At 48.4% G+C, this 11,507-nt stretch overlaps 1 protein-coding gene and 1 pseudogene across 2 annotated transcripts in view; one reads left to right on the forward strand and one right to left on the reverse strand.

Annotated features, from left to right (window-relative positions):
- The first annotated feature begins 713 nt into the window (after positions 1-713).
- LOC149358751 (uncharacterized) lies at positions 714-2,644 on the forward strand. The gene has a single exon (XM_089568900.1). It carries the CDS (start codon positions 750-752, stop codon positions 1,992-1,994), a length of 1,245 nt encoding a protein of 414 aa, XP_089425026.1. The 5' UTR covers positions 714-749; the 3' UTR covers positions 1,995-2,644.
- Positions 2,645-4,573: 1,929 nt separating this feature from the next.
- The window catches only part of LOC149358752 (cytochrome P450 2J4-like), a 36,094-nt pseudogene continuing 29,160 nt past the window's right edge, over positions 4,574-11,507 (reverse strand). The window contains exons 9-10 of the transcript XR_016288729.1: positions 7,773-7,960; positions 4,574-5,971 (exon numbers count right to left, since the gene is read on the reverse strand). The product of XR_016288729.1 is annotated as a cytochrome P450 2J4-like (transcript). The remainder of the gene's footprint in view (positions 5,972-7,772; positions 7,961-11,507) is intronic.

The raw sequence follows: 11,507 nt of genomic DNA on the forward strand, positions 1-11,507 counted from the left end.
AAGGGAAAACAGGAGCGGGAAATACTGGAGGCATATCATATCGGTTTGTTAGGCTCTGATTGTATAAGCACAACTTCGGTGAGCTTACTTGAAAAAGAATTTGCTTTTTTAGATCGTCCACGATAGTTTAGATTTCTTGTCTTTGTCTCTTTTGCGCAGTGATTAGTGATGATGTTGTTGCGCATGCTCTGCTGGCCTTGCTCGGACCATGTATTTTCCAATAAACTTCAGTTGTTAGTCCAGTCGTTGTGGTGTGTACACTCTTCTTGTCCGTCGTCTTGTGTGACTGGTTTTTTCTCAGTTTATCAAAACGCCAGAGTTTTGCTAGTTATGCAGTCCTTCTATGCGACTTAGTTTCAGTTTGCGTTTTCCGCCGGAAATGACCAGTGACTGTATGGGAGCATGCGCTTCCGTCAACAGATTTTAGCGTGGCGAACATAAGTCCTTACTGAGCGTTCCAGGAACGGAACATCTATGACGTGCGAATTTATCGTCTTCCGCCATTTGACACGGGAACCAAGTCTAGGCACCCACTGTATATTACATGTGCACCTAAAGGGATAGCAGATTTGCCGTGGATTTCCTAACTGATAAAGTGTGTTGGCTGCCGGATTAGTGCCTTGAATAGCGATATCGTGCTGGTGATCAGCTTCATGCGTAGATGCGACGGAGGTGCCACTCTATTCCTTTTTTGTGCGCATTTTTGCAGATGGCCAGATGCAAGGCGTAACAGCAGGCACCATACAGCCATGGGGGAACCTTTGCCAACGAGCCACTTGGCCTCCGACTCCGACTTGGACGTCGAAGAGGACGATGACGAGGACGCCGGCAGCACCATGGCCGAGCCGACCGCCAAAAAAGCCGGCAGCGCCCTGGGCTTCTCCATTGCCCGCATCATGGCTCCGGACAAAGCCCACCGAAACAGCACATCAGCCGCTGCGTGCTCACTCACTGCAATGCTCAACGACTGGCGCCGCAAACTGCAGGCATCCGGAGCGTCCTGGATAAGGCCGACAGTGCCGTACGGTGCGCACAACCCCGCGGTCGATCGGCAAGACTCGTCCCTGGCTCTCGGCATCGCCACCACAGCTCTGAGCCAGCTGGCCAGGCTTCATCAGGGCAGCGGGCTCGTCTACCCTTGGCTGCAGCAGGGCTCTGACGGCCTATCCTCTCTACCTTCATCCGGCCTCGCAACCACCGCGACGCCCGGAGATCAGCATACTGCGAGGTTGATACGTCCCCAACCGCGCTTGGCCACTGCGGCGTGCGATGCGCTGAAGCAGACCAGGCTGCAAGCATCGGACAAGGCCGGAGCAGGTGGCGCCGGCAGCGGCAAGCAGAAGACGTTCACGTGCCCCGAGTGCGGCAAGGTGTTCAACGCCCACTACAACCTGACGCGGCACATGCCCGTGCACACGGGCGCCCGGCCGTTCGTGTGCAAGGTGTGCGGCAAGGGCTTCCGGCAGGCGAGCACCCTGTGCCGCCACAAGATCATCCACACGCAGGAGAAGCCGCACAAGTGCGCCACCTGCGGCAAGGCGTTCAACCGCAGCTCGACGCTGAACACGCACGTGCGCATACACGCGGGCTTCAAGCCGTGGGTGTGCGAGTACTGCGGCAAGGGCTTCCACCAGAAGGGCAACTACAAGAACCACCGGCTCACGCACACGGGCGAGAAGGCGTACAAGTGCAGCGTGTGCAACAAGGCCTTCCACCAGGTGTACAACCTCACCTTCCACATGCACACGCACAACGACAAGAAGCCCTACACGTGCAAGGTGTGCGGCAAGGGGTTCTGCAGGAACTTTGACCTCAAGAAGCACTCGCGCAAGCTTCACGAGAGCGTCGTCGCGTCCTGCACCACTCCGTCGCGCCGCCCGTCGCCCGCGGAGACGGCGGCGGCCAGGCTGCAGCAGCTGCACCAGGCGGCGCCGTTCGTGGCTGCCGCCTCTGGGGTCCTCGTCGACCGCGCCATGATGCCCGCGCTGCTCTGACCCTATATACAGTCTCAGGCTGACGGCCTTGGGCGAGCCATTGCGCCCGGACCAGTGTTGCAGTGCTGCTTATTCCAACCGTGGACTCCACGCCAGCTCACGTGACTTGAATAAGTGAAGTACACAATTCCGGCGCCATCCGTGTTCGCAGCTCCCGCACTGACGAAAAGGAACTCGGACAAATGAAGTCTACACTATCTAGGTTTTGTGTTTAACTTCTTAACTTCGCTGTGTCGCGTTTTCGAGATTCCCCAGGCGAGGTTCGCTACTGTGAAGTCTGTTTCTTCAGCAGAGTCCAGATTCGAGTAGCAAAATTAGGTTTTCAGACAGATGTCACCGAATGCTTCAAGCGGGTGACCTGTTTCTGGTTCTTGTGGGGTGAGTTTAACCACGGGAAGACATTTTCATAGGTGACATTTCTGGTGCTGTTGAAGGGTCTTTTGTCGGTACTGAAAAAGAAACAATAACTCAATGACACAAAACGTCGTGCAGTTAGAGGAGAGACAGAATATTTGGATCCAGTAGCAATACCTAGTAAAACAAGGAGATGCTTGCCACGCACGAGTTGCACTAGTGACGCCTGTAGCGAGAAATAAGCGGGCGCCGGCCAAGCCAGCTGATGTTACTGTTGAATGTGACGCTTTCTTATTTTTTTTATACCCAGAGAGCGCAGCCAATATCCTTCTATCCTACAGCCCGCTGTACTCGGTGTTCTCGAGCTTACTGCAACAAAATTCGACTTCAAAGTCTTTACAAAGATATTTTTCTTTCTTTACTTAGACTCGGAGTCCCACTTAATTAAGATAGGATCTACACGCGTCTGTCTGCAGTGGGGCCCTACTGTTCGCCACTGAAGACTATTCTTTTGTTTTTATTTTTTAATTCTTTAGGAATGGTGCGCGTTGACCAAGCCCTATTGCCATTGTCATCAGGAAGTAGTATAGGTGACAATAAGGATCTGTAGTGGCGCTTCAGCGCTGTACTCGATGAAGTGATGAAGTCGCATAAAGCAGTTTACCTGAAGCTATCGGGGAAACCAGATCTTCTTCCCCAGATACATTCTGGCCACTTCGAAAGGCGGCCTAAAGAGTTTTAGAAACATTTGAATTGGTGATCGTCATTGTCTTTGTCTTCGTCACATGTTGTTTTTCAAAATACCTATAAAACAATTTTAAAGATCAGCAAACTTAAGACAAAACTAAACTAAGCTAACGGTGTTTTGTCAGCAGTATTTCTGACATAGCGATAACTTCACAAAATGTATAGTAAAAGGACTGGAACGCTTGTTGAATAGCTGAATTATCGACTGCAAATGATGACGACCTTCACAACAAGTCTAAAGTGACCAAATACAAGGGTAAAAATTTACGGTCAGCAAGCGGGAAGCGGATATCAATGTGCGATGATGATTGTGACGTCATAAACCTAGTACTGCGACACCTGAAAGTCACGAAAGTGGCGAACCTGATTTCGGCCGGAATGAAACGTGACACAGCTGCTGAACTTGGCGAAGTTTATCAGAACAGGTAGAAATACCTGCGGTAAAGGCATCAGTAAGGTTTAGACTCAGCTCGTTCGAATGAGGTGATTGATTGATTGATTGATTGATTGATTGATTGATTGATTGATTGATTGATTGATTGATTGATTGATTGATTGATTGATTGATTGATTGATTGATTGATTGACAACTTTGTCCCAAAAGGGAAGGGGGCAGTAAGGGGGGTAGGACTCCGCTGCCCTTCGAACCCAATCTAGGACCTTGTCCTAAAGATCTAGCGCTGGGCTCCATGAGGCAGCCTCCCACTGCTCCTTTGAATTAATATTCAAGGATTTGGATGATCCGCCTTGTGCAGACCCGCGCTTAGGAGAGGATATGGCGTAGGTGACCTGAGAACTATCGGAAAGCCGTAGTTTCAAGTCTTGTACTTTTTACCTTGCACGATACAACCGCAACGCTTCGCATGTGCGCAGCTACAAAATGTTCTTGATGTGCCTGCGGTGAATAGAAAGAAGTCTATATCGCTGGCGTTGTTGGCTCCACCTGCAGTGTTCTCAGGCGCACGCAACCGCGTCTGCTCATTTCATCTCCTGGCTTGTGTCGTAGAGTCTGAATGCAATAGCACGCCTGCAATAACAGCAGTCGCTTACGTATTGTACATAGTCCTGTATAGAAGAAATGAATTGTGAGAACAGCGTAGAATATGCATGTTATTTATTGAAATAAAAACATACCGATGACGATAGCGAATTTCGGCTCCTTTCATTCAAAACGTGGCGTGACAAGTCGGTAAGTACGCAGTTCTTTAACTCAGCAATGATTTGCTTGTTATCATATGTAATTTGTGATACTCGCTTAATGCTCACTGCGCGATGATCGCATTCAATCATTGCTGTCACTGCTGTTTTTCTGAACTCTGTCTCCGCTGTCGAAGATTTCACCATCTTGCGATGCATCAAGCTTGTTGGTAATCTTCGAAAAACGTAGCGCGAAAAACAAGACACAGGTAAGGTGAAGACAGGACACGAGCGTCTTCACCTTACCTGTGTCTTGTTTTTCGCGCTACGTTTTTCGAAGATGCAATTGCTCCGACTAGCTTAGTTTAGCTTACTTGTGCAGTTCCTTTCTTGTTGGTAATGTAACACATCTTGAAGAATTTGAGGACCATATATGTACAGGAACTGACCTCCACGGCTGTCACAAGGAGACCATCAGCTATTTCCAGGCTGCCACCGAGGCCGAGGAACCCCTTTAAGTCCACTCCACCGTAAATGAACACAAAAGTTTTCACCACCACCTCCACCACGCTTCAACAATTTATTGGCGTAACAGCGCCGTCGATGACTGTATAGTAATGCGGACGCTCCAAGCGATGGCGCACATTGTCGTGAAGCCGAACCTATACTCTAAACACAAATACGCCTATATAGGAGTAAAAAATTCTAATTCTGTGGATAATTCTGACCACTTGGGGGATTCTAAGTGAATAATTCTGACCACTTGGGGTTCTTTAGCGTGCACTGACACAGCACAGTGCACGGGCTTCTAGCATTTTGCCACCATCGAATTGCGATCGCCGCGGCCGTAATCGAATCCGCGTCTTTCGGGTCAGCAGCAGAGCACCATAACCACTGAGCCAGCACAGACTGTCAAAATGAAATTTGTATTTTACCTCAGCTTTGATATGACAGCCATACTCCCAGTGTCCATCAAAAAAAAATCGAGACTTTGCTAGTTACGTGCTTCGGAAGTGAATGATGCCATGCATTCAAATCAAGTGACACCGAAACAAATTATTCCTTCGTAAATTACACAGCGTGGTGATTTTATTAGCTCCACACGCGTCTACAATAAAGGCGCACCAGCAAAAGAATTCGACCAGCGGAGCAGACGATACACTCCAACTTATCTGTCCTTGTGAAATGATTAATCCACCCAGGTTCATTTTACGATGACAGCAGTAGTCCTTTTCAATCACCTTTCTGCTGACTGTATGTGCAGGGAGATGCCTTGCTAATGTAATTTTGCTTCACTTCATTGCCTATACTAAAACTGAAAATGCAGCAACAGCAAGAACAACAGAGCGAAAGCTCACTCGAAGCGCACAACGGGGAGTACCGCTACGGTCCGTTATATTTTCGCATCCGTATTTGTCTAGTCTGTGTGTATTAAGCGCGTTCGACTTACCATGCAGTACCAACTAGCCCCGTTTCTAGCATTTTTGATACGCAGCCGCACTTTCATTTAATAAGCCTGTCGGTTTCTTGGTGAGACAAGAAGTCCTGTCGGGCGAAAATTTCTCTCGGCCTGAAGACCAACTTCTGGGGCATGGGCCTCAGCGAGATGCCGAGCTTTTCGTCAAAGACGAGGGAAGGTAGATCTGGCGGCAGTTCAACGGTGAAGTGGCGCAGGATGGTGGCGAAGAAGATGAACGTCTCCATGTTGGCGATGCCTTCACCGGGACACGACCGCTTGCCTGGAACAGACGACCATTGTCAAGAGGGATGAAACAGGATGGACTCACAATCGTGCTCAATTAAACAAGCGCGAAAAAAAAATGGGCAGTGGCTTAGCTCGGCTATGCCAGGATATAGACCTTTGCATCGGGCGAGGGAGTTGTCGAAAAGCCTCCTCTCTGGACTGTCGGAAACCGGTTCCGCCGCCGCTTCCACCGTGCTAGCGAGGGGTGCTCACGACAGTCCAGTGAACAATATGGCAGCGCCCAGGGAGCCCATACTGCAAAGGTCTATACGAAAGCGAGCGCAATGACGAGGCAAGCGGTTTGACGTCATGCCAGATGGCGCGGCGAGCGCGCGGCGTCCTCCAGCTGCGGCGGTTGCTAGGCAACGGCTCAAGGTCGGTCTCTGTGCCTCCTCGGAGCACCGCCACAGCGAAATCGCAAGTTCATGGCCAATGTAGCTTTCGCTACAAAACTTAGAGGGAAGAGGACAAACACGACGCTGTTAAAACATCCACTCATTCCTCTGAAACTCTGAAGCGCTCTTCTTCCTTCACACGCCGAGACGCGGTCTTATGTAGGGCGACCGTCTCGACGGGTCTCAGCTGGGGCTCTTCGCAGAACTTCGGCCTGAGGAGAAGAATGCGCTGGAACCTCTCTGGAATGGGTTGACATCCGAGGCGCAGAAACTTATTGTTCTCAGCGCCATTCGACTTCTTCCGGCGGAGGAGCAGCGATAAAGGAGAAAGAATATAGGAGGCAGAGGGAAAGAGGCGCTGTAGCGGAGGGCTCTGGATCGATTTTCAACCACCCGCGAATCACTGAACTAGCACTGCGACGTGCGGTCTCGCATGTGGCAACGAGCACGTTGCCTCTGGGGTAAGTTGCCTTTTGTAAGAGCACAAAGAAGGTTGTGCGGTAGCGTGAGGTGCTCATGAAAAACCAACCTAAGGCCTAGCGGCCGTCTACTTTCCTTTGGCCACTTAATCAGTAGGTGCCCTTGTTTCGCACAGGTGCCGACCTTGAGGACGCAATCTTACTGTTTACAAATTTGCATTGTATTAACACTGAAATAACTGAAATTATCCAGACTGAATAAACACAGGTTTTTTCTAATAAACAACATAAAATGACTCTGTCTATCCAAGCGATTGCCGCGAACTAAATGTGGCGCGCTACGTTTGATAAAGGCACTTTTTTAAGTTTATTCAGATGTCACTCGTACTAACGAACGACCTTGGCAAAAAATGGCTTAGCATGATTCGATAGTGGTAAACTTATAACGTTCACCGTCGTACGTCAGACCATACGTTCTATATCTCTAATTACGTGACGTATTAAGTCGTGAAATGAATTACACTGCTACATTTTAACTTTCCGGTGTCCCCGTGTGTCCGCACATTTTTGTCCGTCCATGGAGAATAGGAATGACCACCTAGATAACAATCCAATCGAAGCACACGTCGACAACATTAAAGATCACCCAAGCCTTTATGAGCGCTTTAATGAGGCCGCGTGAACGGATAATTCGTGTTATCCAAGTGAAATCTGTTTCTTTTGTTTTAATTAGTTCTCGTCTGGACGGATAATGCTCGTGAGACATTTGCAGCTTCAGTGTAAGAGTAATAACAAAAATCCGACTTTTGTACAACCTGGTTGTTTCCTTTCAAATTGGAGCTATCTATATACATATGGACGTCCCACAACGGAAGCTCAACGAAAATAAAAAAAAAATGGCTGCCGTACCGCATTTCAGGCGGCGGCGTAATCTGCAAGCATTTTTTTATCACCCGCCATTCGATTTGGAATGAATGATTACCGGATGAGAAGGGTATCAGTCTGTCCGGCTTGCTAGCTCTTGTTCCGTCCTCGCTGAGGAAGCGTTCCGGCCGGAAGACTTCCGGATCTCCCCAGAAGGACGAGTCGTGGAACACGGACCACAGTGACGTGACCACCACGCTGCCTCGTGGGACGACGTAGCCGCCTATCTTCACGTCCTCGCTGGCGCTGCGATAAAGAAACGAGCATCGGTGATGTTACGTACTGCCGCTGCTTGAAGTGCACAAGAACGCCTAACAACTTAGAAGAATGCATCAACAGACAATTAAAGAGTATTAAGCAGGACATTTTGATGGGCTAGTTGTCTCTAATCGTTGCAGGCTAATAAAACTGTGCGAACAAAACGGGGCAAAGCGAGACACATCTACAGACACATGCACCACTGCTGACTTCCAAGAAGTTGCAAAGCAATGAGAACGGGGGACGGATTACGAAAACAGCGAGCGCCACTAAGACCTCCACCAACTCAGGCCTCTGAACCGTGAACCGCACATAGTGTCGCACGACAAATGTGTTTCACACACGTAGCTGCTCACAGCAAGGTGACCGGTGCACCTCGTCGTGCGTTGTGCGATCTCGCCTACGGCGCTACGTTGACGAAATAAAAAACAAAGAAAAAAATAGTGTCTGGCCAGGAGTTCAACAGAGGCTCGTGGTGATGGCATAAAAAAAAAAGCAAGAAATGAAACAGCACCTCGCTGGGCGAACTGCGGTAGAAAGAATGAAAAAAAAAAAGGATGAAAACGAAATAACGCCACTCTCGGCGCAGGGTAGGGGCTCGCGCTCTTCCGGCGTTTTCAGAAAAAGCCGTTACGCTAACATGGCTTTTTAGATCAATAACGAGATCAAACGATACTCAACAGCGTCGTCGTGAGGGCGATCGAAAACGAAAGCGCAGGCATCGTCAAGGCACCGAAGCGCGCAGCAGTGAAGACAAGACCTAGACCCAGCCAAGGAGACCGCGGCGACAAAACGCGAACAGTAACACAATCCTGAATTTCCTGCTCGATAAGCAGAACATTTCAGGCGAAGACGACAAGCAGCTCATAACCGCGCCTACGCATGCATTTCAGAGTCATTTCAAGTAGAAAGTTTTTGGCTTTCTATAAGCCGTTCTTGGCTGACCTGACATGAAACACGGGTAGTTTCCTCGTCGATGCAAAGAGAGCATGCATATCATAATCGTCATCATGGATAACTATAATAGCTAGTGCTGAAATCCGCAGCATCAAGTGGAGGTCGCCTGTGAATTTGTGCCTGTTGATTGTGTAAAGGAGCCGACCCCTTTCTTAAAGGGTCACTAAGGACAAATTAAGGACAAATTTTCCCGGCCATAAACGCGTCCTTAGCTCCACGCAAAAACGTCAGCATACCCAGAAAAAAATCAGAGAATCAATTCTATTGCGAAAGCACTTCTAGCAGCAACTCCCCTGGTTTCAGCCGTATGTGTGTAAATCTTGTGAGTAGCGAGCGTAACTAGCCCACTGGGTCAGTGGAAACCTCAGTCACGCTTTGAGGTACGTAGCGGTGGGGTCCACCTGCAAGAAATCGTGCTTTCGCACAATATTTCGTGCTCAGCGATGCTCAACGGCCAGCCATTTTTTCTCTTTTTTTTTTTCCTGAGAGCAACAGTTCGATGACGTCGTCTTCAGTGTACCTTTAATGTAATAGCACTGGATGTTTTATCACGCCCGGGACAGCGTGAATTCGGATTTCAGTAAATTATTAAGGCGAATGCCCATTCCTACCGAAACGCGGCGTCGACGCCGGCGTACAGGAAAAGTGGTCCACGAAACCCCCAATGACGTCATCAGCAAAGAAGAAGACTTCTTCCGAAGGTGCGGGGAGTCGAACTAAAGACCTTCAGATTGCAAGACGTGTACGCAACTCAAAGACCACAAAACAAGGTTGTTTTTTGGCGAATAAAGGAGAATCTAGTGAATGCGTTGACTTACGACTGTATGCTAATGAGTAAGTGCGTCATTAGAAAGGAAGAAAAAAATTTTAAAATTAATGCTTTCGCCTTCAAAGCACGTAAATAGTCTCAAGTGGTGTCCGTAATGTTTCCTCCTTTTTTTATATAATTTACATCCAAGTACAGTGCAAAACAGTCTTTGCTTGAACTGGCTCAACATCAGCCAGATCTCGTCCACAGCCAAGACAAAGGATTCTACATTTGGCCTCCAATTAGCCCTGTTCTGAGGTTAATTGTCCCCGCCGAACAGTTTATGTGTCTGTTTTCAATGAGTTTTATGTGAATGCTGTATTGCTGCCTCAGTTTCTATGTTATTTGTGTTTTATTGTGGCTTCCGAGCGATATCTAGTGCGCAGCTGCGCAGGACGTATTTTATTTCACAACACTTTTCACCCGAAGTGCGCAATTAGAGCTACATCCTGAACCGAGAAGCTCAGTCACGAAAAAACAAAGAATGCGTCGATGGTTTCAGCGAATTTTTTAGCAGCTGCACAAGCAGCAGCTTTTCCATGTATCTCCCGGGATTTACGCACGGAAAAACAGCCCACATCTGCCGCTGTAAATTTATATTTTGCAATAAAAAGCAAGGACAATTGACCTGTTTATCGCAACGACTGTATGCCGAATCTACGTTCGCCAATTTTCGCCGCGTATTCCACTGTTTCTATTTTACACACTTTCACGGCTTTTTTTTAGTGCGCGTATGCACTATTGGCACGTGAGAACGAAGCCTACGCGATGGTTCGCGATCGCACCTTTGGCTGTGAGCTCAGGTAGAGAGTTACAGGCAGGCGTCGGTCCTGAACTTTCATCCAAAACGGGCCAATGAAGACAGCGCACAGTGAAGCACAGGGCAATGTTCCTGTGGTCTTATAGGCGGAAAATTTCACCGTGATACTTAAAGGGAAACTGCATAGGTTTTAGAAATCAACGAGCTTAAGAGGGTCGAATGTGTGAAACTTGAATGTAAACCATGCGAAGTCTTTTTGGGCTAGCAATTGAAATAGTGAAGTAGTCGCCGAATAAAATCCGGACGCCCTTCAAGCTTCTCCGCAGCGCACAACGCCAAGTGGGGGGCGCATGATGATGTCATCGAAGGTATCGGAACATTTCCAACGCACAAGCGCCTGCTCTGAAGGAAAACAACCAACGCCACCGAGGGCAAACCCTGCCGAGAGTTGTTTGGCAGAGTATAACGAGTCAGGGCAGGGTGTGGCTGACGACAGCGGTAATTTGAAATCATACCTTCCGTGACGTCACGCTGAGTTTTCCCGCACACCTCCGGTGCATTGAGGAGAAGCGCAAAATTCAATCATCGATTACGTCACTGTTTTAAATGCTAGTGCACAAACACTTGGCATGCTTTACCTGCAGCCTATATAGATTTGAATCCTTGAATTTCGCGAAATTCTCAAAAAAGTGCTGCAGTTGCCCTTTAATTATGGGGACCTCAGACCTGAGACGTGGCTCAGACTACGTTTTTGTTTGAAGGGTTTTTCTGCCTTCTTTCTGATGTACACGTTTCTGCGAGGGGAGCACGTGTGTGAGTTCTCGTTCCGAAAAAAGAATGGACAGAAATAAAATAAACCCTATGTGACGACTTATTTCACCGCTGGTGTTAGCTGAGAGCACAAGCTAATAGTCTTCGAAGCAGCACCGTTGTCGAAACAATTTGTTCTAAATTTTGTTTAAAACGGACTATTTAGGATTGCCCTAAACCTCGAAGCAGGAATAAATTTT

This window comes from Amblyomma mixtum, chromosome 2 (genome assembly GCF_055824585.1).
Source record: "Amblyomma mixtum isolate Tamu chromosome 2, ASM5582458v1, whole genome shotgun sequence".
Taxonomy (NCBI): Eukaryota; Metazoa; Arthropoda; class Arachnida; order Ixodida; family Ixodidae; genus Amblyomma; species Amblyomma mixtum.